The sequence below is a fragment of the Scyliorhinus canicula genome, chromosome 30 (genome assembly GCF_902713615.1).
Source record: "Scyliorhinus canicula chromosome 30, sScyCan1.1, whole genome shotgun sequence".
NCBI classification, from domain to species: Eukaryota; Metazoa; Chordata; class Chondrichthyes; order Carcharhiniformes; family Scyliorhinidae; genus Scyliorhinus; species Scyliorhinus canicula.
In genome coordinates this window covers 12,430,252-12,457,783 of record NC_052175.1, presented here as the reverse complement: position 1 = coordinate 12,457,783, position 27,532 = coordinate 12,430,252, and the positions used below count along the sequence as shown (strand labels likewise).

The 27,532-nt window shown below is 62.1% G+C and overlaps 2 protein-coding genes across 2 annotated transcripts; both read right to left on the bottom strand.

Moving 5' to 3' along the window:
• Positions 1–8,550: 8,550 nt before the first annotated feature.
• LOC119958601 (keratin-associated protein 5-4-like) lies at positions 8,551–10,201 on the bottom strand. Its single transcript, XM_038787081.1, has 3 exons — positions 10,187–10,201; positions 9,149–10,010; positions 8,551–9,032 (listed from the first exon to the last, which is right to left on the bottom strand). Exons 1-3 carry the CDS (start codon positions 10,199–10,201, stop codon positions 8,914–8,916), a joined length of 996 nt encoding a protein of 331 aa, XP_038643009.1. The 3' UTR covers positions 8,551–8,913.
• Positions 10,202–10,278: 77 nt separating this feature from the next.
• On the bottom strand, positions 10,279–24,609 carry prune (prune exopolyphosphatase; the record flags this gene model as incomplete). Its single annotated transcript, XM_038787108.1, has 8 exons — positions 10,279–11,564; positions 12,794–12,952; positions 14,794–14,888; positions 18,260–18,418; positions 19,651–19,835; positions 20,632–20,837; positions 23,235–23,330; positions 24,571–24,609. Coding segments are annotated over 8 exons (1,317 nt in total), but the record flags the coding sequence as incomplete, so codon positions are not given.
• Between the last annotated feature and the right edge of the window lie 2,923 nt (positions 24,610–27,532).

Below are 27,532 nucleotides of genomic sequence, written 5' to 3'. Positions count from 1 at the left end.
CCGCAGTTCGGGCACGTCATGCCGTCGTCACGCTCCGTGCGTCGTCGCGCATGTGCAGTGCGGTGATCGGCCGCTTCGTTATCCCGTTGGCATCGCGCCTGCGTGGGGCTCCGGGAAGAGCGCGCGAGATGGCCGCTTTCATCAGTGCTGCGGCGCTGCGTCCGGGAGATGGCCTGCACACTCCCTGCCTCGTGGGAGGCAAGTTTCTCCGTGTCAGCCGATTTGTGTTGGGAATACCGATTTTTGCCGCGCTCACGGGCTGTGCGTGTTTCAATCGCGCCTGGCAGGGTCGTACGCTTGATTTTCAGCACCTGCTCTCCCAGAGGGTCAGAGTGAACTCCAAACACGATTTGGTCTCTGATCATGGAGTCAGCAATATCACCAAACCTGTCCAGGATGGTCTGAAACTTTGTCTTGTCCTGGCCTTCGGTGAAGTTAAACGAGTTGAAGAATTCGATGGCTTGATCCCCCGCTGTCGAGAGGTGAAGCGCGACCTTTCTTGCGTCAGACGCACCCTCGAGGTCTGAGGCTGCGATGCGCAGCAGAAACCTTTGCCTGAAAGTCCGCCGGATTGTCGGAGGTCCACAGCTGCTGAGGAGGCTGGATCTTCTCCACGGTGCCGGGATACACGGTCGTCACGGAACAGATTGAGGTAAACCACCTAGGGGTAGCAGTCTCCTGGTACCATGTCGTGTGGAGCACACCGAGATAACACGGGCTGCAACTGGATGCAGCTATAACTGAAAGAGACTCCAGACCTTGAAGTTAGTTCAATTTGATTTATTAAACCCGTCACACAGTCAGCACAGTTCTCTGTGAGCTCGACTCTCTGCGAACCCAAGTCTGGTTACTCTGTCTGACTGAACCAGACTGGCTCTTAGCCACGTGCTGGAGGTGTTATGTGATATATACACCCTGACTCGCTCTGTAGATGGCCCCGGTGGAAAGTGGCGGAGTGAGTGCCTCGTGCCTTTTATAGTGGGATACCACCCCCCAATGTTCTGTCTGCTGATTGGTTATGGCCTGTTCTCTGTGTTCAAAATATACATTTAGCCTTGGTGCCTGCCTGAATCCTGTATTGGCCATATTTCCCTTGAGTCTTTGAAAATGTCCACGTTTCTTTGTAAGTGGCAATCCCAGATGGCTATAGGGGCTGACGGAGTGGGGGGGGGGGGGTTTGGGGAGGGAGTGAGGAGGGGAGGAGAGGAAGGGGTGGGGAGGAAGGGGGAGGGGGTGGGGAGAAAGGGGGGAGCGGAGGGCAAGGGAGGAGTGGGGAGGGAGAGAGGGGGGGAGGGAGAGAGGGGGGAGGGACGGGGTGGAGAGGGAGGGGGAGTGGGGAGGGAAGGGGAGTGGGGAGTGGGGAGGGAAGGGGAGTGGGGAGTGGGGAGGGAGGGGGAGTGGGGAGCGAGGGGGGTGGGGAGTGAGGGGAGGGCGAGGGAGGAGTGGGGAGGGAGGAGTGGGGAGGGAGGGAGGAGTGGGGAGGGAGGGAGGAGTGGGAATGGAGGGGGAGTGGGTGTGGGGAGGGAGGGAGACTGGGGGGGAGAGGGAGGGGGGAGTGTGGAGGAGGGTTAGGGTTAGGACAGTGCGGCACTCCCTCAGTACTGACCCTCCCACAGTGCGGCACTCCCTCAGTACTGACCCTCCCACAGTGCGGCGCTCCCTCAGTACTGACCCTCTGACAGTGCGGCGCTCCCTCAGTACTGACCCTCCCACAGTGCGGCGCTCCCTCAGTACTGACCCTCCCACAGTGCGGCGCTCCCTCAGTACTGACCCTCTGACAGTGCGGCGCTCCCTCAGTACTGACCCTCCCACAGTGCGCCGCTGCCCTCAGTACTGACCCCTCTGACAGTGCGGCGCTCCCTCAGTACTGACCCTCCCACAGTGCGGCGCTCCCTCAGTACTGACCCTCTGACAGTGCGGCGCTCCCTCAGTACTGACCCTCCCACAGTGCGGCGCTCCCTCAGTACTGACCCTCTGACAGTGCGGCGGTCCCTCAGTACTGACCCTCTGACAGTGCGGCGCTCCCTCAGTACTGACCCTCTGACAGTGTGACGCTCCCTCAGTACTGACCCTCCCACAGTGCGGCGCTCCCTCAGTACTGACCCTCTGACAGTGCGGCGCTCCCTCAGTACTGACCCTCCCACAGTGCGGCGCTCCCTCAGTACTGACCCTCTGACAGTGCGGCGGTCCCTCAGTACTGACCCTCTGACAGTGCGGCACTCCCTCAGTACTGACCCTCTGACAGTGCGACGCTCCCTCAGTACTGACCCTCCCACAGTGCGGCGCTCCCTCAGTACTGACCCTCCCACAGTGCGGCACTCCCTCAGTACTGACCCTCTGACAGTGCGGCACTCCCTCAGTACTGACCCTCCCACAGTGCGGCGCTCCCTAGAGTACTGACCCTCCCACAGTGCGGCGCTCCCTCAGTACTGACCCTCCCACAGTGCGGCACTCAGTACGGACCCTCCCACAGTGCGGCGCTCCCTCAGTACTGACCCTCTGACAGTGCAGAGCTCCCTCAGTACTGACCCTCTGACAGTGCGGTGCTCCCTCAGTACTGACCCTCTGACAGTGCAGCACTCCCTCAGTACTGACCCTCCCACAGTGCGGCGCTCCCTCAGTACTGTCCCTCTGACAGTGCGGCACTCCCTCAGTACTGACTCTCTGACAGTTCAGCGCTCCCTCAGTACTGACCCTCTGACAGTGTGACACTCCCTCAGTACTGACCCTCTGACAGTGTGGCGCTCCCTCAGTACTGACCCTCTGACAGTGCGGCGCTCCCTCAGTACTGACCCTCTGACAGTGCGGCACTCCCTCAGTACTGACCCTCTGACAGTGCGGCGCTCCCTCAGTACTGACCCTCCCACAGTGCGGCACTCCCTCAGTACTGACCCTCCCACAGAACGGCGCTCCCTCAGTACTGACCCTCCCACAGTGCGGCGCTCCCTCAGTACTGACCCTCCCACAGTGCGGCACTCCCTCAGTACTGACCCTCCCACAGTGCGGCACTCCCTCAGTACTGACACTCTGACAGTGAGGCACTCCCTCAGTACTGACCCCCCCACAGTGCGGCGCTCCCTCAGTACTGACCCTCTGACAGTGCGGCACTCCCTCAGTACTGACCCTCTGACAGTGCGGCACTCCCTCAGTACTGACCCGGGGGTGCAGCGCTCCCTCAGTACTGACCCTCTGACAGTGCAGCACTCCCTCAGTACTGACCCGGGGGTGCAGCCAGCACTTTCCTTTTTTTTTTTTTTTAATAAATTTTGAGTACCCAATTATTTTTTCCAATTAAGGGACAATTTAGCGTGGCCAATCCACCTACCCTGCACATTTTTGGGTTGTGGGGGCGAAACCCACGCAGACACGGGGAGAATGTGCAAACTCCACACGGACAGTGACCCAGAGCCGGGATCGAACCTGGGACCTCAGCGCCGTGAGGCGGTTGTGCTAACCACTAGGCCACCGTGCTGCCCTCCACCGTGCTGCCCTAGCCAGCACTTTCCTGACCGCAGAAGGTCAAGCTCGGCCCCCATTCCAGTCTGGGATTTTCTGTACAATTCAGCAACCGAGTCCAGCTCCCTCACTGCACCTCAACCTCAATGATTCAACTTGACTTGTAACCTGCTTCCCTCTGCTGGCAGACGTGTTCAACGCAGGGCCGAGGGAGGAGTCACTGGCCCAATAATCCCCATGCCTTGGTTAACATTCGATATTGGGTGAGACACGGAGGGGGGAGTGGGGAGGGAGGGGGGTGGGAGGAATTGCAATTTGATTGCAAAGAAACAAAAGTACAGCACAGGAACAGGCCCTTCGGCCCTCCAAGCCTGTGCCGACCATGCTGCCCGTCTAAACTAAAATCTTCTACACTTCCTGGGTCCGTATCCCTCTATTCCCATCCTATTCCTGTATTTGTCAAGATGCCCCTTAAACGTCACTATCGTCCCGGCTTCCACCACCTCCTCCGGCAGCGAGTTCCAGCCACCCACTACCCTCTGTGTAAAAAAACCTGCCTCGTACATCTAAACCTTGCCCCTCGCACCTTAAACCTACGCCCCCTAGTAATTGACCCCTCTACCCTGGGGAAAAGCCTCTGACTATCCACTCTGTCTATGCACCTCATAATTTTGTAGCCCTCTATCAGGTCGCCCCTCAACCTCCGTCGTTCCAGTGAGAACAAACCGAGTTTATTCAACCTCTCCTCATAGCTAATGCCCTCCATACCAGGCAACATCCTGGTAAATCTCTTCTGCACCCTCTCTAAAGCCTCCACATCCTTCTGGTAGTGTGGCGACCAGAATTGAACACTATACTCCAAGTGTGGCCTAACTAAGGTTCTGTACAGCTGCAACATGACTTGCCAATTCTTATACTCAATGCCCCGGCCGATGAAGGCAAGCATGCCGTCGGCCTTCTTGACTACCTTCTCCACCTGTGTCGCCCCTTTCAGTGACCTGTGGACCTGTACACCCAGATCTCTCTGACTGTCGATACTCTTTAGGGTTCTACCTGTAATAAAATCAGGGATTGAAAAGCGCGTCTGGGTAACGGCGACTGTGAGAACGATCATCGACTGTTGTTTAATAACCCGTCTCGTTCACTGACCTCCTGGTTGTGCACAGAGCGGCGGGCGGTGCTTGCAAGGGCTTCAGTTTATTAACTGGTTATTAACTGAAAGCAGGCTGGCTTTCTGGATGATGGGAGCGATGGAGATGCCCAAGCGCAGAACTCTCGGGCAGCGAATGCGGAAAAGGCAACACTGCAGGTTCGCCAGTCTCCATCACAGCCCCATCCAATTTTACTCTCGCTGTTCGACCACAGCAGGCATCGCACATTTGAAAACACCGAACAACGGCCCCCGCAAATGTGAGGTTATCCATTTTGGTAGGAATAAGAGCAAAAGGGATTATTATTTAAATGATAAAATATTAAAACATGCTGCTGTGCAGAGGGACCTGGGTGCGCTAGTGCATGAGTCGCAAAAAGTTGGTTTACAGGTGATTAAGGCGGCAAATGGAGTTGTGTCCTTCATTGCTTGAGGAATGGAGTTTTTAAAAAATAAGTTTAGAGTACCCAATTAATTTTTTCCAATTAAGGGCCAATTTAGCATGGCCAATCCACCTACCCTGCACATCTTTGGGTTGTGGGGGCGAAACCCACGCAAACACGGGGAGAATGCGCAAACTCCGCACGGACAGTGACCCAGAGCCGGGATCGAACCTGGGACCTCGGCGCCGTGAGGCAGCAGGGCTAACCCACTGCGCCACCGTGCCGCCCTCGAAGGATGGAGTTCAAGACTAGGGAGGTTATGCTGCAATTGTATAAGGTGTTAGTGAGGCCACACCTGGAGTATTGTGTTCAGTTTTGGTCTCCTTACCTGAGAAAGGACGTACTGGCACTGCAGGATGTGCAGAGGAGATTCACGAGGTTAATCCCAGAGCTGAAGGGGTTGGATTATGAGGAGAGGTTGAGTAGACTGGGACTGTACGCGTTGGAATTTAGAAGGATGAGGGGGGGGGGGGGGGAGGTTGTATAGAAACATATCAAATTATGAAGGGAATAGATAGGATAGACGCGGGCAGGTTGTTTCCACTGGCGGGTGAAAGCAGAACTAGGGGGCATAGCCTCAAAATAAGGGGAAGTAGATTTAGGACTGAGTTTAGGAGGAACTTCTTCACCCAAAGGGTTGTGAATCTGAATCTATGGAATTCCTTGCCCAGTGAAGCAGTAGAGGCTCCTTCATTACATGTTTTTAAGGTAAAGATAGATAGTTTTTTGAAGAATAAAGGGATTAAGGGTTATGGTGTTCGGGCCGGAAAGTGGAGCTGAGTCCACAAAAGATCAGCCATGATCTCACTGAATGGCGGAGCAGGCTCGAGGGGCCTGATGGCCGACTCCTGCTCCTAGTTCTTATATAACACCTTTAACAGGGTGCAAAGTCCCCAAGGATTCTCTCAGTCACATCACCAGCGAACACGGGAGACCCCGAAGATTGGAGTACAGGAACAGGGATGTCACGCTGTAATTATACAGGGCACCGACATCGCAGCTACAGTGTGGTGCGCAGTTTGGGCCTCCCTACCCGAAGAAAGGTTATACTTGCCGTAGAAGGAACGCAACGAATGTTTACCAGACTGATTCCTGGAGTAGGTTTGCATTGTATTCAACCGAGCTTCGAAGAATGAGGGGGTGGCGATTTCATAGGAACCTATGAAATCTAACAGGACCAGACATCATAGATTAGCATAGAATGTACAGTGCAGAAGGAGGCCATTCGGCCCATTGAGTCTGCACCGACTCTTGGAAAGAGCACCCTACCCAAGGTCAACACCTCCACCCTATCCCCATAACCCAGTAACCCCACCCAACACGAAGGGCAATTTTGGACACTAAGGGGCAATTTATCACGGCCGATGCACCCAACCTGTACATCTTTGGACTGTGGGAGGAAACCGGAGCACCCGGAGGAAACCCACGCACACACACGGGGGGAGAACGTGCAGACTCCGCACAGACAGTGACCCAAGCCGGGAATCGAACCGGGGACCCTGGAGCTGTGAAGCAATTGTGCCATCCACAATGCTACCGTGCTGCCCTAGCATGGTAGGTGAATCGGACATTCGGAATTCTCCCTCCGTGCACCCGAACAGGCGCCGGAATGTGGCGACGAGGGGATTTTCACGGTAACTTCGCCGCAGCATTACCTGTGGCGATGAAGATTATTATGAGGAGTTGCAGGGAGGGTGTTCCCGGTGGTGGCGGGTGCCCGGAATCAGGGGTCACAGTCCGAGAGGAGACGGGGTGGACCGGCGAGGACAGAGATTAGGAGAAATTTCTTCAGTCACGGGGGTGGTACATCCGCTCCCACAGGGAAGCAGCCGAGGCCAGGATTGACGATCGAAGCAGGCAAGAAGGCGACACTGGATGGGATGCTTCGTGCAGTTAATGGTTTTTATTTTATTTTTTAAAAAGAAAACAACCGATTTCAGGGTAATTACATCAGTGACATCACTCCCCCTGCCCCGCACCCCCCCGTCCAATTACACTCCGTACCACGTCCGGATTATTCCCCAACGCACCCTCTCAAACACTGTCTGGCGGGGGGAAAATCGAGCTGCGCGCATCCACACGCCAAAACGGTCAAGCGCAGCCCGTTATACACGGCAGTTTAGTCATTTACCCCCCCCCCCTCACCGAGAAATCGTTTGTTTTTTATTGCTGTTGCGATATTTAGAAACAAGACAAAACTGAAGGGAAATATTAACCAGCTCTACTTCAATAAAGTGTTAACACGTTGGCATAAGAGATCGCGTTGCAAATTCGCGGGCGAACGAAGACGAGTCTGTTTCCCAACAGCCTTGCGGGTCATCAGTGATCCGCCGCCAATTCGGTGATCGCCACCTTTCAGGGTTGAGCACCAACGCCTGTCGTCTTCTCTCCTGGTCCGTTCTCGGGAGCTAGAGTTGGTGTCAGGCAACCATTTTCAGAGGGCCCCAGCGGAGGACCCGCATCGCCCGACTGTGGCCCCTAGAGGGCCCCAAAGCGCAGTCCGGCCTGCGTCCCGGTCCTCGGGGGAATCCAGTGACTGCGGTCAGGCAGGAAGCGTGATGGTTTGCGCACAGCAAGCTCCCACAGTCTGATCGCGAGCGGGGTATCACTTCAGAAAAGGGGTTGAGGAGACGGTACTGCACCCCACCCTGGGGGAGGGCGACAGCAGAGACACCTTGCTGGTGGCTACTCCTCGAAACAATCGTGTGGGGCCTTTCAAATAAATTCAGAGTACCCAATTATTTTTCTTTCCAATTAAGGGGCAATTTTAGCGTGGCCAATCCCCCCTACCCTGCACATCTTTGGGTTGTGTGGGGGGCGAAACCCACGCAGACACGGGGAGAATGTGCAAACTCCACAGGGACAGTGACCCAGGGCCGGGATTCGAACCCGGGTCCTCAGCGCCGTAGCCCCAGTGCTAACCACTGCGCCCCAACCATGTGGGATCTTTGATGTTCACCTGGGAGGGGGGCGCTCAAAGATAGGGACGTTGGGGGGGGGGGGGGGGGGGGAGGGGAGAGATGGCAGGAGGGGGCAGAGGTGGAGGGAATGGGGGAGAAAGGGAGGGAGGAGCCGGTAGCACAGCGGTTAGCACTGTTGCTTCACAGCGCCGGGGACCCCGGGTTCGATCCCCTCCCTTGGGTCACTGTCTGCGCGGAGTCTGCACATCCCCCCCCCCCCCCCCCCCGGGTCTGCGTGGGTTTCCTCCGGGTGCTCCGGTTTCCTCCCACAAGTCCCGAAAGACGTGCTGTTGGGTGAATTGGACATTCTGAATTCTCCCTCGCGTTTACCCGAACAGGGACTCCACGTGGTCCGAAATCACCCCCCCCCCCCCCCCCCCCCCCACAAGAAAGTTCCTATTTGAGTTTGACACGAAATATAAATGGTTCATATACCTTCACAGGATTAACACACTCGCATTATTAAATTAAAACACTTATTTCAAAACGCACCAGATCAGGAGATCTCTCCGAGGCGGAAGAATTCGGATTTGTTTAATTTCCCGCCCCCCCCCCCCCCCCTCGAGTGGCGAGGGGGGGGGTTTACCTACAGGCTGTCTATCTGACCTTCCCGAAACGTACCACGTTGCACTGGTAGGTGGCAGCTCCGTTGGATTATATCCCAGTGTTGTGTCAGGGTCAAGGTCGCCCCCCCCCACTCCACCCACCCAGCATTCACCTATCGCCCTGGGGGGGCGTTGACCTGCCGAGCGACGGTACCGCGCCCCAGCCGACACGGCCATTATTTTATTGCTTCAATTGATAACGAGGCAGAGAGTTACAGACTTTCCATTAAGGGAGGTGGAACTTCTCAAACTCAGGGCAGTTTGGCGTCAGAGCGCTCTGGGACTAACAATGGTCGAGCCTAAAGTGGTTTAAACCAGCAGAACTTACTTACAGGCGAGCTGCGGCCTGCACTCTCTCCCCCCCTCCCCCCCACAGGCCCGTGAGCGGCCTGCACTCCCACACAAGCCTCTGCTCGGCCTGTACTCCCACACAAGCCTGCGTGCGGCCTACACTCCCATACAAGCCTCCGCGCGGCCTGTACTCCCACACAAGCCTGCATGCGGCCTACACTCCCATACAAGCCTCTGCTCGGCCTGCACTCCCACACAAGCCTCTGCTCGGCCTGCACTCCCACACAAGCCTCCGCTCGGCCTGCACTCCCACACAAGCCCCTGCTCGGCCTGTACTCCCACACAAGCCCCTGCTCGGCCTGTACTCCCACACAAGCCTGCGTGCGGCCTGCACTCCCACACAAGCCTCTGCTCGGCCTGCACTCCCACACAAGCCTGCGTGCGGCCTGCACTCCCACACAAGCCTCTGCTCGGCCTGCACTCCCACACAAGCCCCTGCGTGTGGCCTGCACTCCCACACAAGCCTGCGTGCGGCCTGCACTCCCACACAAGCCTCTGCTCGGCCTGCACTCCCACACAAGCCCCTGCGTGTGGCCTGCACTCCCACACAAGCCTCTGCGCGGCCTGCACTCCCACACAAGCCTCTGCTCGGCCTACACTCCCACACAAGCCTCCGCGCGGCCTGCACTCCCACACAAGCCTCCGCGCGGCCTGCACTCCCACACAAGCCTCTGCTCGGCCTGCACTCCCACACAAGCCTCTGCCCGGCCTGCACTCCCACACAAGCCTCTGCTCGGCCTACACTCCCACACAAGCCTCCGCGCGGCCTGCACTCCCACACAAGCCTCTGCTCGGCCTGCACTCCCCCACAAGCCTCCGCGCGGCCTGCACTCCCACACAAGCCTCCGCGCGGCCTGCACTCCCACACAAGCCTCCGCACTGCCTCTCCCTTAGCTTGACTCGGAGGCCTGTGCAGTTGGCGGATTTTCCTTGCCCTGCTTTCTAGTCCACTGGGATAAGGCAAAGTGTGTGTGCGTGTGTGGGGAGGAGCAGCTCTCAGAGATGCCGGTATTAGCAAGGTGGGACCAATGGGCTTCCTTCTGCGCTATAGGGGGTCTCAGAGGGGGACCCACGGCAGCGTTCGTAGAGGACGCAAAACAAAAAAAACCACCCAACAAGCGCTTGACTTCCCACAAAGTGCCCACAGAGCGCCAGCTGAAACACGGCCTAGCACGCAATGCAGCCTGTCGCCCACCCCCTCTTTGTGGCAACGCGACTCACTGGCCCGTCCGCCATGTTCCAGGTGCACAGGCAAAAAAATAATAATAATCAAGGACTCCCCGCCTTCCTCCCCTACGGACGCCCCCCCCCCCCCCAACCCCCTCGCAGCCCATCCTCCGAAGATTCCAGAGGGCGCACTAACCACTCAAATCTGGGCAGCCTATCGTCAGCCTGGCACAAGGACGTGTTCAGAGGGCACTGCGCACGAAGGATATATTGGGGAGGAAGGAGGGAGGGCAGGCCCCTGACGATGGGCAGGACCTTCTTGCGAGAGGCCAGCCCTTTCTCCCCCCCCCCGGCGGTATCTGATAGAGATACCAGAATGATGCCCGAAGGGTTAAATCACGAGATTACACAAACTGGGGGCTCTAGATTTTGGCGGCTCGGTGGGTTGGCACTGCTGCCTCACGGCGCCGGCGACCTGGGTTCGATTCCGGCCTCCGGGATGACTGTGCGGCGTCTGCACGTTCTTCCCCCCGTGTCTGCGTGGGTTTCCTCCCGGGTGCTCCGGATTCCTCCCACAGCCCAAAGGTGTGCGGGTTGGGTGGATTGGCCGGGCTAAATGGCCCCTAGACGGGTTCGGGGACTCGGCCTAGGCAGGCAGGGCGCTCTATCAGAGGGCTGGAGCTGGCTGAATGGGTCGAATGGCCTCCTGCTGCGACATGGGGATTCTATACATTTAGACGGATGAGGGCGAGATGTTAAGGGGTTGAGAGGGAGGAGGGAGATATTACCTCTGGTCATGGTGGGTGGGGGAAAGAGTAGGACTGGGGAAACGTGATCTGAAAATGTCAGCCAGCTCTCGGGAGCGAAAAGCGGGAACGCTCTGACACACGCGGGAGCGGCGGGAGTTCCTGTTGGCCATCGGCAATTGATGTTCGATCAACTGTGAATTCTAACTCGGGAGATTGATAGATATTTGTTAATCAAGGGGTACGGGGCGAAGGAGATTAGGGGGGGGGGGCTGGTGGCACCCAAAGTCAGCAACAATGGTCCCGGGTTAACGGCAGTCGGGCGAGGTCGAAGCAGACGGTGGCCCCTCGGCGGCCATTTTGTTGAACTTCTCCAAGATGGCCTCGGGCGTCAGCTTGGGCAGGCCTCCGTCCAGGGGGCAGCCCTCCACCAGGCTGTTCATGGGGGTGGGGGGCAGGCAGCCCTCCTCGTCCCGGCAGGCCTCCTCGGCCAGCCGCCCGCCCCAGACCCGGCAGACGTCCGCGGGGCCCTCCCTGGCCTTCAGCAGGTCCCCGACGATGGGCAGGACCTTCTTGCGAGAGGCCAGCCCGTTTCCCTGGCGGTAGGCGCCGATGTCGGGGCAGGGGCTCTCCATGGGTGCCAACTGAAGCGACGGGCACTCGGCCTCCTCCAACGCTTGACTCACCTAAAACCACAGAATCAGCAAGGCTTACAAAGGGGCCACTTTTCTCCCCCATTCGCCCCTGCCCCACAGCTACCCCCCGAGCCCCCTCCACACTGTCCTGAAAATCCCTGGATTCCCATTTCTTGCTTTGCCAAGATGTCCGTTGAGACCCCCCCCCCCCCCCCCCCATCCAGGACAAAGCAGCCCCGCTCGATCGACACGCTAACCACCGACATTCACTCCCTCCACCCCCCCACCCCATCCAGGACAAAGCAGCCCCGCTCGATCGACACGCTACCCACCGACATTCACTCCCCCCCCCCCCCCCCCCCACCCCCCCATCCAGGACAAAGCAGCCCCGCTCGATCGACACGCTAACCACCGACATTCACTCCCTCCACCCCCCCCATCCAGGACAAAGCAGCCCCGCTCGATCGACACGCTAACCACCGACATTCACCCCCTCCACCCCCCCCCATCCAGGACAAAGCAGCCCCGCTCGATCGACACGCTAACCACCGACATTCACCCCCTCCACCTCCCCACATCCAGGACAAAGCAACCCCGCTCGATCGACACGCTACCCACCGACATTCACCCCCCCCCCCCCCCCCCCCCCCGAGGCACAGCGGCAGCCGTGTGCACCGTCTACAAGACGCCCCGCGGCCACTCGCCTTCGACAGCACCTTCCAAACCCGCCACCTCTACCATCGAGAAGGACGAGGGGGGGGGGCAGACACGTGGGGAACACCCCCCCCCCCCACCACCTGCAAGTTCCCCCTCCGAGCCGCTCGCCATCCCGACTCGGGAATATATCGGCCGTTCCTTCACTGTGGCCGGAGTCAGAATCCCGGAACTCCCTCCCTAACAGCACGGTGCGTGTGCCTACACCACACGGGGACCGCAGCGGGTTCAAGATGGCGGCTCACCCGCCCCCTGCTCGAGGGGCAAATAGGGACGGGTAACGAACGCTGGCTTAGCCAGCGATGCCTACATCCCATGATAGAATTAAATAAATCTCTCGCCTCGGGGAGCCCGAGCTATTTAGCCATGTGGGGCTTCACAAGCCCAGCTTGACCCTGTTGGCCCCACCCCCCCCTGCATGTACTGCCCAACTGGAGTCATCGGGTGGCAGTGAGGAACAGGGACCCCGGCCTCTCACTACCCCCCCCCCCCCCCCCCCCCCCCCCACCCCCCACCCGGAGGGCAGTGATGCCGGGTGAAGGAAACCCTTTAAAGGAAACACCTACCCATTCTCTCTCGTCGCTGTGGGGGCTGTAGACGGCCAGTTGCCGGAAAGGCTGGCTCTTTGGGCCGAAGGAGATCGTCATGACGACCAGCACGCTGTAGCCGTGCCCCCGGCAGAATTCCTCAAACGCCTCCTCCACGCCGGGCCGAGCCAGCAGCTCCTGCCAAGCAAAGGGGTCAGAGGTTGAGGTGCTCCGCCCGAGTCGATAAATCGGCACCCGGGACGGCCGGACTGGGCGAAGCCCAGCCGCAGAGGGCCGCGGCTGCTTGGCCGCGCGGGGCGTCACAATCCGGTCACCCACCCCGCCCCCCCCGCTACACCTTTAACAATCCAGTCTCGGGTCCTGGGGATTAGCGGCTGCCTCTGAAGCGGGAGAGGGGGGGGCGGGGGCGACAGCGGGAGAGGGGGGCCGCGCACAGTGTGAGGGGAGGGGGGGGCGGGGGTGACAGCGGGAGATTGGGGGGCGACAGCGAGAGAGGGGGGCTGCGCAGTGCGAGGGGAGGGGGGGGGCGGGGGTGACAGCGAGAGAGGGGGGCTGCGCACAGTGCGAGGGGAGGGGGGGCGGGGGTGACAGCGGGAGATTGGGGGGCGACAGCGAGAGAGGGGGGCTGCGCACAGTGCGAGGGGAGGGGAGGGCGGGGGTGACAGCGAGAGGGGGGCTGCGCACAGTGCGAGGGGGGGGGCGGGGGTGACAGCGGGAGAGGGGGGCTGCGCACAGTGCGAGGGGAGGGGGGCGGGGGTGACAGCGGGAGAGGGGGGCAGCGCACAGTGCGAGGGGAGGGGGGCGGGGTGACAGCGGGAGAGGGGGGCTGCGCACAGTGCGAGGGGAGGGGGCGGGGGTGCAGCGGGAGAGGGGGGCTGCGGACAGTGCGAGGGGAGGGGGGCGGGGGTGACAGCGGGAGATTGGGGGGCGACAGCGAGAGAGGGGGGCTGCGCACAGTGCGAGGGGAGGGGGCGGGGGTGCAGCGGGAGAGGGGGCTGCGCACAGTGCGAGGGGGGGGCGGGGGTGACAGCGGGAGATTGGGGGGCGACAGCGAGAGAGGGGGGCTGCGCACAGTGCGAGGGGAGGGGGGGGGCGGGGGTGACAGCGGGAGATTGGGGGGCGACAGCGAGAGAGGGGGGCTGCGCACAGTGCGAGGGGAGGGGGGGGGGCGGGGGTGACAGCGGGAGATTGGGGGGCGACAGCGAGAGAGGGGGGCTGCGCAGTGCGAGGGGAGGGGGGGGGCGGGGGGTGACAGCGAGAGAGGGGGGCTGCGCACAGTGCGAGGGGAGGGGGGGCGGGGGTGACAGCGGGAGATTGGGGGGCGACAGCGAGAGAGGGGGGCTGCGCAGTGCGAGGGGAGGGGGGGGGGCGGGGGTGACAGCGAGAGAGGGGGGCTGCGCACAGTGCGAGGGGAGGGGGGGGCGGGGGTGACAGCGGGAGATTGGGGGGCGACAGCGAGAGAGGGGGGCTGCGCACAGTGCGAGGGGAGGGGGGGGCGGGGGTGACAGCGGGAGAGGGGGGCTGCGGACAGTGCGAGGGGAGGGGGGGGGCGGGGGTGACAGCGGGAGAGGGGGGCTGCGGACAGTGCGAGGGGAGGGGGGGCGGGGGTGACAGCGGGAGAGGGGGGCTGCGCACAGTGCGAGGGTAGGGGGGCGGGGGTGACAGCGGGAGAGGGGGGGCTGCGGACAGTGCGAGGGGAGGGGGGCGGGGGGTGACAGCGGGAGAGGGGGGCTGCGGACAGTGCGAGGGGAGAGGGCGGTGGTGACAGCGGGAGAGGAGAGGGGGGCTGCGGACAGTGCGAGGGGAGGGGGCGATCTGGGGGGCGCCGACATTGGATCAAATTATCCACATCTGGAGTATTGTGGACGGGATCGGTCTCCTCGCTTGAGGGGGGATGTGAAGATCCTGGGGGGGGGGGGGGGGGGGGTTATTGAGGGGCTGGATGTGGAGAGGAGGTTCCCTCTTGAGGAGAATCTAGAACCCAGGGTCAGTGTTTAAAAATGAGGGGGTGTCACTACCTCGAGCCTCACGTAGACAGCACTGATCGCCACCTGTAGGCCTCCGCCAGACACAACTTTCAGGTCTTTCCTCAGCATCTGCTCGATGGTCAATCCTGCAGAACAGAACCATTTATACCAACGGGTCAGAACTGCTCCCCGCCCGCGTCTCCGAGGGGAGGGCCGAGGGAGCGCCGCGTCTCCGCGGGGAGGGCCGAGGGAGCGCCGCGTCTCCGCGGGGAGGGCCGAGGGAGCGCCGCGTCTCCGCGGGGAGGGCCGAGGGAGCGCCGCGTCTCCGCGGGGAGGGCCGAGGGAGCGCCGCGTCTCCGAGGGGCCGAGGGAGCGCCGCGTCTCCGAGGGGCCGAGGGAGCGCCGCGTCTCCGAGGGGCCGAGGGAGCGCCGCGTCTCCGAGGGGCCGAGGGAGCGCCGCGTCTCCGAGGGGCCGAGGGAGCGCCGCGTCGCCGCCGGGCCGAGGGAGCGCCGCGTCTCCGAGGGGCCGAGGGAGCGCCGCGTCTCCGAGGGGCCGAGGGAGCGCCGCGTCTCCGAGGGGCCGAGGGAGCGCCGCGTCTCCGCCGGGCCGAGGGAGCGCCGCGTCTCCGCCGGGCCGAGGGAGCGCCGCGTCTCCGCCGGGCCGAGGGAGCGCCGCGTCTCCGCCGGGCCGAGGGAGCGCCGCGTCTCCGAGGGGCCGAGGGAGCGCCGCGTCTCCGAGGGGCCGAGGGAGCGCCGCGTCTCCGAGGGGCCGAGGGAGCGCCGCGTCTCCGAGGGGCCGAGGGAGCGCCGCGTCTCCGAGGGGCCGAGGGAGCGCCGCGTCTCCGAGGGGCCGAGGGAGCGCCGCGTCTCCGAGGGGCCGAGGGAGCGCCGCGTCTCCGCCGGGCCGAGGGAGCGCCGCGTCTCCGCCGGGCCGAGGGAGCGCCGCGTCTCCGAGGGGCCGAGGGAGCGCCGCGTCTCCGAGGGGCCGAGGGAGCGCCGCGTCTCCGCGGGGCCGAGGGAGCGCCGCGTCTCCGCCGGGCCGAGGGAGCGCCGCGTCTCCGCCGGGCCGAGGGAGCGCCGCGTCTCCGAGGGGCCGAGGGAGCGCCAGCGTCTCCGCCGGGCCGAGGGAGCGCCGCGTCTCCGCCGGGCCGAGGGAGCGCCGCGTCTCCGACGGGCCGAGGGAGCGCCGCGTCTCCGCCGGGCCGAGGGAGCGCCGCGTCTCCGAGGGGCCGAGGGAGCGCCGCGTCTCCGCCGGGCCGAGGGAGCGCCGCGTCTCCGCCGGGCCGAGGGAGCGCCGCGTCTCCGCCGGGCCGAGGGAGCGCCGCGTCTCCGCGGGGCCGAGGGAGCGCCGCGTCTCCGCCGGGCCGAGGGAGCGCCGCGTCTCCGCCGGGCCGAGGGAGCGCCGCGACTCCGCCGGGCCGAGGGAGCGCCGCGACTCCGCCGGGCCGAGGGAGCGCCGCGTCTCCGAGGGGCCGAGGGAGCGCCGCGTCTCCGCCGGGCCGAGGGAGCGCCGCGTCTCCGAGGGGCCGAGGGAGCGCCGCGTCTCCGAGGGGCCGAGGGAGCGCCGCGTCTCCGAGGGGAGGGCCCAGGGAGCGCCGCGTCTCCGCCGGGCCGAGGGAGCGCCGCGTCTCCGAGGGGAGGGCCCAGGGAGCGCCGCGACTCCGAGGGGCCGAGGGAGCGCCGCGTCTCCGAGGGGCCGAGGGAGCGCCGCGTCTCCGAGGGGCCGAGGGAGCCCCGTGTCTCCGCCTGGCCGAGGGAGCGCCGCGTCTCCGCCGGGCCGAGGGAGCGCCGCGTCTCCGAGGGGCCGAGGGAGCGCCGCGTCTCCGAGGGGCCGAGGGAGCGCCGCGTCTCCGAGGGGCCGAGGGAGCGCCGCGTCTCCGCGGGGCCGAGGGAGCGCCGCGTCTCCGAGGGGCCGAGGGAGCGCCGCGTCTCCGAGGGGCCGAGGGAGCGCCGCGTCTCCGAGGGGCCGAGGGAGCGCCGCGTCTCCGCCGGGCCGAGGGAGCGCCGCGTCTCCGCGGGGAGGGCCGAGGGAGCGCCGCGTCTCCGAGGGGCCGAGGGAGCGCCGCGTCTCCGAGGGGCCGAGGGAGCGCCGCGTCTCCGAGGGGCCGAGGGAGCGCCGCGTCTCCGCCGGGCCGAGGGAGCGCCGCGTCTCCGCGGGGCCGAGGGAGCGCCGCGTCTCCGAGGGGCCGAGGGAGCGCCGCGTCTCCGAGGGGCCGAGGGAGCGCCGCGTCTCCGAGGGGCCGAGGGAGCGCCGCGTCTCCGCCGGGCCGAGGGAGCGCCGCGTCTCCGCCGGGCCGAGGGAGCGCCGCGTCTCCGCCGGGCCGAGGGAGCGCCGCGTCTCCGAGGGGCCGAGGGAGCGCCGCGTCTCCGAGGGGCCGAGGGAGCGCCGCGTCTCCGAGGGGCCGAGGGAGCGCCGCGTCTCCGAGGGGCCGAGGGAGCGCCGCGTCTCCGAGGGGCCGAGGGAGCGCCGCGTCTCCGAGGGGCCGAGGGAGCGCCGCGTCTCCGAGGGGCCGAGGGAGCGCCGCGTCTCCGAGGGGCCGAGGGAGCGCCGCGTCTCCGAGGGGCCGAGGGAGCGCCGCGTCTCCGAGGGGCCGAGGGAGCGCCGCGTCGCCGAGGGGCCGAGGGAGCGCCGCGTCGCCGAGGGGCCGAGGGAGCGCCGCGTCTCCGAGGGGCCGAGGGAGCGCCGCGTCTCCGCCGGGCCGAGGGAGCGCCGCGTCTCCGCGGGGAGGGCCGAGGGAGCGCCGCGTCTCCGAGGGGCCGAGGGAGCGCCGCGTCTCCGCCGGGCCGAGGGAGCGCCGCGTCTCCGCCGGGCCGAGGGAGCGCCGCGTCTCCGAGGGGCCGAGGGAGCGCCGCGTCTCCGCCGGGCCGAGGGAGCGCCGCGTCTCCGCCGGGCCGAGGGAGCGCCGCGTCTCCGCCGGGCCGAGGGAGCGCCGCGACTCCGCCGGGCCGAGGGAGCGCCGCGACTCCGCCGGGCCGAGGGAGCGCCGCGTCTCCGAGGGGCCGAGGGATCGCCGCGTCTCCGCCGGGCCGAGGGAGCGCCGCGTCTCCGCCGGGCCGAGGGAGCGCCGCGTCTCCGCCGGGCCGAGGGAGCGCCGCGTCTCCGCCGGGCCGAGGGAGCGCCGCGTCTCCGCCGGGCCGAGGGAGCGCCGCGTCTCCGCCGAGGCCGAGGGAGCGCCGCGTCTCCGCCGAGGCCGAGGGAGCGCCGCGTCTCCGCCGAGGCCGAGGGAGCGCCGCGTCTCCGAGGGGCCGAGGGAGCGCCGCGTCTCCGCCGAGGCCGAGGGAGCGCCGCGTCTCTGAGGGGCCGAGGGAGCGCCGCGTCTCAGCAGGGGCCGAGGGAGCGCCGCGTCTCCGAGGGGCCGAGCGAGCGCCGCGTCTCCGAGGGGCCGAGCGAGCGCCGCGTCTCCGAGGGGCCGAGCGAGCGCCGCGTCTCCGAGGGGCCGAGCGAGCGCCGCACTTTAGGACACCTGCCCACTACCCGACATTCCTTCCCTCCTCGCGCTCTATAAAGTGCCGTTACCGCTGACGTCAAACTTGGCTTTCTGCAGAGAATCGAACACCACGACTCTGGGCGGGAGATCGGAAAATCGGGATTCCAACGCGGCGACGTACTCAGAGTCCTTCGGCGTGACCTTCCCGGCTTCGGGAGCCATGTTGATGCAATCCAGTAAAATGGTGCCTGCAGGAGATGGATGGAGGTGTCAGTCAGGCTTCATTTCCAGCTCAGGTTACACTAGGCCCGAAACAAATACGCCCCAGCGCGCCTCTCCCCCCCCCAAACCAATTGTCATCCCAACCCATCATGGCCAGCTTCCCTGCTTCGTTTATCCCACCCCCCTCCCTCCCCCTGCAACGCACAAGAACTCGGAGCAGGAGTCGGCCATCTGGCCCCTCGAGCCTGCTCCGCCATTCAATTAGATGATGGCTGATCTTTTGTGGACTCAGCTCCACTTTCCGGCCCGAACACCATAACCCTTAATCCCTTTATTCTTCAAAAAACTATCTATCTTTACCTTAAAAACATGTAATGAAGGAGCCTCAACTGCTTCACTGGGCAAGGAATTCCATAGATTCACAACCCTTTGGGTGAAGAAGTTCCTCCTAAACTCAGTCCTAAATCTACTTCCCCTTATTTTGAGGCTATGTCCCCTAGTTCTGCTATCACCCGCCAGTGGAAACAACCTGCCCGCATCTATCCTATCTATTCCCTTCATAATTTTAAATGTTTCTATAAGATCCCCCCTCATCCTTCTAAATTCCAACGAGTACAGTCCCAGTCTACTCAACCTCTCCTCGTAATCCAACCCCTTCAACTCTGGGATTAACCTGGTGAATCTCCTCTGCACACCCTCCAGCGCCAGTACGTCCTTTCTCAGGTAAGGAGACCAAAACTGAACACAATACTCCAGGTGTGGCCTCACTAACACCTTATACAATTGCAGCGTAACCTCCCGAGTCTCAAACTCCATCCCTCTAGCAATGAAGGACAAAATTCCATTTGCCTTCTTAATCACCTGGAAATCAACTTTTTGCGATTCATGCACTAGCACACCCAGGTCTCTCTGCACAGCGGCATGCTTTAATATTTTATGATTTAGATAATAATCCCTTTTGCTGTTATTCCTACCAAAATGGTTAACCTCGCGTTTGTCAACATTGTATTCCATCTGCCAGACCCGAGCTTGTTCACCTGAGCAAATCTCTGCTGTTCGCCTCGATCAACCCCCCCCCCCAGCCCGCCTGCAAAGGGAGCTCCCCGACCCAGGAATTCTATCCCGAATTCCCCGTTGGATTTATTAACGACGATCGCATAGTTTCACCCTCTTCCACAGCGCTGCCTCTTTTCTCCCCGTCGCTCGAAAATCCCCCCCCCCCCACTTTCCGTCTCGCCAGTCCCCGGGGAACGCTTACTGCGCAGCACGTGGGCGAGTTGCCGGTCCAGGACGTCGGGCGCCCTTTGAAGAATCCGCGCGGCCACCAGCGTGGCGCAGGACCCCACCGGCTCGACCGTCACCGCGCAGGCCGGGGAGAACGGGCGCTCCACGGGGCGGTGGTCAATCACCTCCGTCACCGCCCGCTCCAGTGCTGCGTCGTCTCTGGGGTGGGGTGGGGGTGGGGGGCGAAGAAGAGGAAAAACACCGTCAGAATCCAGCGGAAGCGGCAACGCTCCACCGTCGGCAAAACGCACTTCAAACCTCGCGCGTAAACCTGGGCAAGTGGGGAGGAACCCCCCCGTTGGGCGCAGTACAGTCAAGGGTTCAGTAAATTGGACTCCGGGGATGGTGGTGGGGGTTCTTCGGATGATGGGGTGGTGGGGGGGGGGGGGGGGGCATGCGCCACGTCTCAGCGAGTACGGAAGCGGGACGGTACATGAAGCGGGATTGCCCTTTCCCAGGGGCCGGGTCAGGCTAGATGGGCCGAACGGCCTCCTCCAGCCCTGCAAACGATTCTGCGACGCCCTGAATGGACGCCGGGGCTGCTGGGGATGGTGCAGGAGGGAGGGTGTGACGTTTCCGAGGCAACGGGAACGGGTCTGGGGGCCTCGAGAGCGAGAGACTTGGGGAGGGGCCTCCAGGCGGCTGAAGGCACGCCAATGGTGGGAATCGACGATGGGGGGGGGGGGCAGATGCTCGAGAGGCCTCCCCACCCCCAGGACCCGTTTCTCTCAAATCTCCCAGCAAAAAGACACTTTCCCGGTTTCTCAACAACTCAGTCACTCCCACGCCCTCCCCACGCCCGGCCTTTCCCCCTCCCCACGCCCTCCCCCCGCCCGGCCTTTCCCCCTCCCCACGCCCGGCCTTTCCCCCTCCCCACGCCCTCCCCCCGCCCGGCCTTTCCCCCTCCCCACGCCCTCCCCCCCCGCCCCCTCGTCGCCCGTCTGCGCCGTCCTACCTGGGCAGGACGTTGTGATCGACCAACGTCAGGGTCAACCGCCCGTCCCGGTGCAGCCCGTGCAGGTCGACGTCGCCTCGGAACACCAGCGTCTCCTCGGATAGGCCGCACTCCCGGAGGAGGAACACGCACTCGCCGCGCAGGGCAAACTCGGAGCGGGGAATGTTCAGCACCGGCACGAAGGCCGCCTTCCGGTCGGGCGCGGTCTGCGGGGAGAGGGAACAGACGCGTGGGCGTAAGATCGCGAATACGTTCCGGGGGGGGGGCGGGGGAGGGGGGGGGGGGGAGAAGGGGGGACGGGATGGGTTGGAGAGCGACTGGGAGGCGGGGGGGCGGCGTTTGGGAATCCCATCCTGGGCCGTGGCGACCGAGCTGGAGACTGACCCCCTCCGGCAGCCCACCCTCGGGATGGCTGGAGCTGCTGATGGGAAAGGGGGGGGGGGCGATGTCGCGGCCTTCCCCTCGCTGATTGCCCGCCCACAGATTATTTCGAATCGGAGGGTCAGTAACGCTCCCCACTGATCTAACGCTCACCCTGTCCGCTTTCCCACAGCTTCGAAACCCTCAAATCCCCCCCCCCACCCCCAATTAAAAACCTAGCGATCTCGGCCTTGACAACATCCCAGGCTTCGCCCTCTACTGGGGTCTCCAACGCCAAATATCCACCGCCCTTTGATCCTCAAATCTGCCTTAAATGATCTTTCGCTGAACCAACTCTTGGATTTTACTCCTCTTGAAGTAAAGCCAGGGTTCCATTTTCCCTCGCTACCTCCTTCCGCACCTGTGTGCCACGAACAAGGACCGCCCCCCAAGTCCATCGGTGCCGGAGCTTTCTGCATCCCCTCTCCGTCTAAATAATGATCCGCCTTCCCATTCGTCCCAGATTTTCCCACGCTGAATTTACCGCCCACTCACTTGACCTGTTAATATCTGAGGAAACGATTTCCATCGTCCGCTGATTTGGCGGAAGTTACGTCCTCCTCCAGATTGATATCTGTCGGGAAGAGATGGGTGGCTGGCCCCTGATCCCTGTGACACACCGTTAGTTACTGCCCCCCCCCCCCAAAAGGAGAGATAGACCCCCCCCCTTAGCACTGCCCCCCCCCCCCCGTCATACAGCCAAACCTCTACCCCCGCCAGAACATTACCTCCAACACCGGGTGAGGTGGCAATTGCTTCGCGAGAGTTTGTTACGCCCGAGGGGTCATTCCCAAGCATATTGACAATGCTAAAATGAGACCCGCTCGCGATCATTTGCGTGGAGGTACCTGGCTGTAAGGTTACTACTCTCTGCAGCGCCTACGGATTACACCCACTACCTCGCTTGCACAAATATTAATGTGCCGTCCTCTGCAGGCAAAAGGAACATGACCAGGCCTTCGGCCTTACTTAAATGGGTGGGTGGGGAGGGGGCAGTACATCCTGGCTGCACTCGACAACACAACCAACCAGCTCCACTCTCCGCACACAGTGTCAACTGTGGCGCCAGCGGAGATTTTCTCAGCGTCTGTCCAGATGAGTGCAAAAGACAAAACTTCGACAGCCCGTCTCTTTTTCCAGATACTGAGGTTACAGGGAGATGGAAGGTTATGGGGTTGGAGGAGGTTACAGAGATGGGGAGAGTGCGCAGGGGCTGGAGGAGGTTACAGAGATAGGGAGGGGGTGTAGGGGCTGGAGGAGGTTACAGAGATAGGGAGGGGGTGTGGGGGCTGGAGGAGGTTACAGAGATAGGGAGGGGGTGTAGGGGCTGGAGGTTACAGAGATAGGGAGGGGGTGTAGGGGCTGGAGGATGTTACAGAGATAGGGAGGGGGTGTCGGGGCTGGAGGAGGTTACAGAGATAGGGAGGGGGTGTAGGGGCTGGAGGAGGTTACAGAGTTAGGGAGGGGGTGTGGGGGCTGGAGGAGGTTACAGAGATAGGGAGGGGGTGTAGGGGCTGGAGGAGGTTACAGAGATAGGGAGGGGGTGTAGGGGCTGGAGGAGGTTACAGAGATAGGGAGGGGGTGTAGGGGCTGGAGGAGGTTACAGAGATAGGGAGGGGGTGTGGGGGCTGGAGGAGGTTACAGAGATAGGGAGGGGGTGTAGGGGCTGGAGGTTACAGAGATAGGGAGGGGGTGTAGGGGCTGGAGGATGTTACAGAGATAGGGAGGGGGTGTCGGGGCTGGAGGAGGTTACAGAGATAGGGAGGGGGTGTAGGGGCTGGAGGAGGTTACAGAGTTAGGGAGGGGGTGTGGGGGCTGGAGGAGGTTACAGAGATAGGGAGGGGGTGTAGGGGCTGGAGGAGGTTACAGAGATAGGGAGGGGGTGTAGGGGCTGGAGGAGGTTACAGAGATAGGGAGGGGGTGTAGGGGCTGGAGGAGGTTACAGAGATAGGGAGGGGGTGTAGGGACTGGAGGAGGTTACAGAGATAGGGAGGGGGTGTAGGGGCTGGAGGAGGTTACAGAGATAGGGAGGGGTGTGTAGGGGCTGGAGGAGGTTACAGAGATAGGGAGGGGGTGTAGGGGCCGGAGGTTACAGAGATAGGGAGGGGGTGTAGGGGGCTGGAGGTTACAGAGATAGGGATGGGGGAGGTAGGGGTTTGACGGAGTGAGAGAGATGCTCGGACCTTGCTCAGATAGTAAGCATACACAAGAGCAGAAACCATGGAATCCAGATCACAGGCCTGGTTGCCGAGGACAACGTGCAACTCGGACGTCCCCCCCTGAAAGGCAAAATCACAATCAGGAACAAACTTTCAAAATCTCGCTCGCTAGACACATGCGCCCACACAAATGCCCACCCAGACACACAATAATAATCTTTATTGCCTTACATTAACACTGCAATGAAGTGACTGTGACAATCCCCTAGAACATAGAACAGTACAGCACAGAACAGGCCCTTCGGCCCTCAATGTTGTGCCGAGCCATGATCACCCCACTCAAACCCACGTATCCACCCTATACCCGTAACCCAACAAACCCCCCATTAACCCTACTTTTATTAGGACACTACGGGCAATTTAGCATGGCCAATCCACCTAACCCGCACATCTTTGGACTGTGGGAGGAAACCGGAGCACCCGGAGGAAACCCACGCACACACGGGGAGGACGTGCAGACTCCACACAGACAGTGACCCAGCCGGGAATCGAACCTGGGACCCTGGAGCTGTGAAGCATTTATGCTAACCACCATGCTACCCTGCTGCCCCAGGGTACCCCACACTGCCCCTAGTCGCCACATTCCGGTGCCTGTTCGGGTACACGGAGAGAATTCAGAATGTCCGATTCACCCAACAAGCACATCCTTTGGGAGGAAACCGGAGCACCCGGAGGAAACCCACGCAGACAGGGGGAGAACGTGCAGACTCCGCACAGACAGTGACCCAGCGGGGAATCGAACCTGGGACCCTGGCGCTGTGGCGCGCCCGCGCACACGGCGCGCACACTGCACGGCACACAGCACACGACACAGCACACGACACAGCACACGACACAGCACACGACACAGCACACGACACAGCACACGACACAGCACACGACACAGCACACGACACAGCACACGACACAGCACACGACACAGCACACGACACAGCACACACACACAGCCACGCGCAGACAGCTGACTGTGAATCATTCCGCCGTCACTTTCTATTTCCACTTGGCCCCGATTCAACTTCCTCTGGACTGGGAATCCAACGGCCCTTCCGAGGCCCCGCCACGTGGCATTTGAACAGGGAGGAGGCCGAATGGAAAGAATTAAACCGCTGGTCACGGTTTCCCTCGGCTGTTTCTGAGAACGGCTTTAAAAAAAAGATTGAAGCCGAGCCCGCTAGGCCGAGAGCCGGTACAGAGATGGAAAACTACCAACGTCACATTTTCCCATCTCCTCTCCCAGCATCGACTGATCTGATTTTTATTGCCACGTTTACAGTCACAGGTTAGAAAAGAAGACTTTTACCCCGAGCGACACAAGGAGATTCGAGGGACAGGCCTTTGGTCAGACCACGTCTGGAGTATTGCGCACAGTGTCGGTCTCCTTAATTCAGGAAAGGTGTCGGGAGACGCACAGGGAAGGTTTCCCGGGCTGACACCAGGAAGGGGCGGGTTGCCGTGTGAGCAAAGGTTAAACAGGTTGGGACTCTTACTTGGGCGGCAGGGATGGGTTAGCACCGCTGCCTCGCCGCGCCAGGGACCGGGGTGCGATTCCAGCCTGCGCGGAGTCTGCACGTCCTCCCCGTGTGCGCGATGGTTTCCTCCGGGTGCTCCGGTTTCCTCCCACAGTCCAAAGACGCGCAGGTTACGTGGCCACGCTCAGTTGCCCCTTCAGTGTCCGTCTGGGTAAGGGGGCTCTTTCGGAGGGTTGGTGCAGACTCGATGGGCCGAATGGCCTCCTTCTGCACAGTAGGGATTCTAGGACGCTCATTGGAAATTGGGAGAGGTGGGCTCATTGAAACATGGCGTATTCCCAAGGGGCTTGACAGGGTCAAACGGAGATGAGGGGAGGTCGAGCCCACAATCAGAACAGGCAATGATCTTACTGAATGGGATAGCAGGGTTCGAAGGGCCTTGCTAATGCCCCTTTGTTTGCATGTCCATGTGACGCTCACGCATCCCCCCCCCCCCTCCCCCCAGTGGGACCTGACCTCGCACCACCTACCCACCCACCCTGCCCTGAATTCAGCAGAGTTGCACAGACCATTCAACCGTGTGAGGCAGCACCCGGGAAGCTCCATCGTCTCCTGACAGGAGAGCGACGGGGAGTGGGAACTCTTGGCCCTATCTCGCCAGCTCCCTTCCGCCTGCCTCATAGAATCCCTACAGTGCGGAAGGAGGCCATTCGGCCCTCTGAAAGAGCTTCCTAACCCGCACCTCGGCCCACTCCACCACCTAACCTTTGGACACTAAGGGACAATTTAGCACAGCCAATCGAAAATGAAAATTGCTTATTGTCACGAGTAGGCTTCAATGAAGTTACTGTGAAAAGCCCCTAGTCGCCACATTCCGGCGCCTGTTCGGGGAGGCTGGTACGGGAATCGAACCGTGCTGCTGGCCTGCTTGGTCTGCTTTAAAAGCCAGCGATTTAGCTGAGTGAGCTAAACCAGCCCCTAATCCACCTAACCTGCCCATCTTTGGACACTAAGGGACAATTTAGCACGGCCAATCCACCTAACCTGTCCACCTTTGGACACGAAGGGGCAATTTAGCACGGCCAATACACCCAATCCACCTCAGGGCAGCATGGTAGCATTGTGGTTAGCACAATTGCCTCACAGCTCCAGGGCCCCAGGTTCGATTCCCGGCTTGGGTCACTGTCTGTGCGGAGTCTCCATGTTCTCCCTGTGTGTGCGTGGGTTTCCTCAGGGTGCTCCTGTTTCCTCCCACAGTCCAAAGATGTGCAGGTCGGGTGGATTGGCCGCGATATATTGTCCCTCAGTGTCCAAAATTGCCCCTTAGTGTTGGGTGGGGGTTACTGGGTTATGGGGATGGGGTGGAGGTGTTGACCTTGGGTAGGGTGCTCATTCCAAGAGCCAGTGCAGACTCGATGGGCTGAATGGCGTCCTTCTGAACTGTAAACTCTATGAAATCTAACCTGGACATCTTTGGACACTAAGGGACAATTTAGCACGGCCAATCCACCCAACCTGCACATCTTTGGACACTAAGGGGCAATTTAGCACGGCCAATCCACCTAACCTGCACATCTTTGGACACTAAGGGGCAATTTAGCACAGCCAATCCACCTAACCTGCACATCTTTAGGGCAGCAGAGTAGCATGGTGGTTAGCATAAATGCTTCACAGCTCCAGGGTCCCAGGTTCGATTCCCGGCTGGGTCACTGTCTGCACATCCTCCCCGTGTGTGCGTGGGTTTCCTCCGGGTGCTCCGGTTTCCTCCCACAGTCCAAAGATGTGCGGGTTAGGTGGATTGGCCATGCTAAATTGCCCTTAGTGTCCTAATAAAAGTAAGGTTAAGGGGGGGTTGTTGGGTTACTGGTATAGGGAGGATACGTGGGTTTGAGTAGGGTGATCATGGCTCGGCACAACATTGAGGGCCGAAGGGCCTGTTCTGTGCTGTACTGTTCTATGTTCTTTGTACTCTATCTTTGGACACTGAGGGACAATTTAGCACGGCCAATCCACCTAACCTGCACATCTTTGGGCACTAAGGGACAATTTAGCACGGCCAATCCTCCTAACCTGTACGTCTTAGGACCGTGGGAGGAAACCGGAGCACCCGGAGGAAACCCACGCAGACACGGGGGGGAGGGGGGGGAGGGGGGGGGGGGAAGAGAATGTGCAAATCCCACACACGGACGGTGACCCGGAGGCCGGAATCGAACCCGGGTCCTCGGTGCCGTGAGGCAGCGGCGCTAACCCACTGCGCCACTGTAACTCCCTCAAGCCCAGTGGAAAAGGAAGCTATCGAGGAGAGAGGGGGTTCGGTTCGAGTTTCCTTGCTGACTCAGCGACAAGGGAAATCTTTGTCCGCCGCTCGGCCGCCCAGCCTCCCGAGCTCCTGACACAGGGAATTCACCGCCCACCAGCCCCAGCACAGGCCGCCGATTGTTCCCGGGCAGGCCGGGGTATTGACCCTCGGCGAGAGCGATCGGGCCACACTCTGCCAATCACTTCCTGCGCCGATCGGCGCTGGGGCAGAGTCAAATGAGCCCTCCAGCAATGGAGAAAGCTGGCTGGAGGAGGAAGGAGGGAGAGGGAGGGATCAATTCGAATCTGCTGCTTCTGACAGGAAATATAGGTCAGGCAGCTTCCCCCTGGGTCCGGAGGGTAGTGGGAGGGGGAGGGGGACGATGATCACGTCGAGACAAATCAAAGTCAGCCCATCTCGCCTCTAATGCGCATTGACTGTCGACGGAGCCTGAGGCCTACCTGGCGTGTCAGGCTCCTAATCATCGACCCCCT

What these genes read in the sequence shown, in the direction of transcription:
- LOC119958601 (XM_038787081.1), bottom strand. An exon ending in AGGCTTGTGTGGGAGTGCAG is followed by an intron (nt 9,033 to 9,148) that starts GCCGAGCAGAGG and finishes GTGGGAGTACAG; the next exon opens with GCCGAGCAGAGGCTTGTGTG.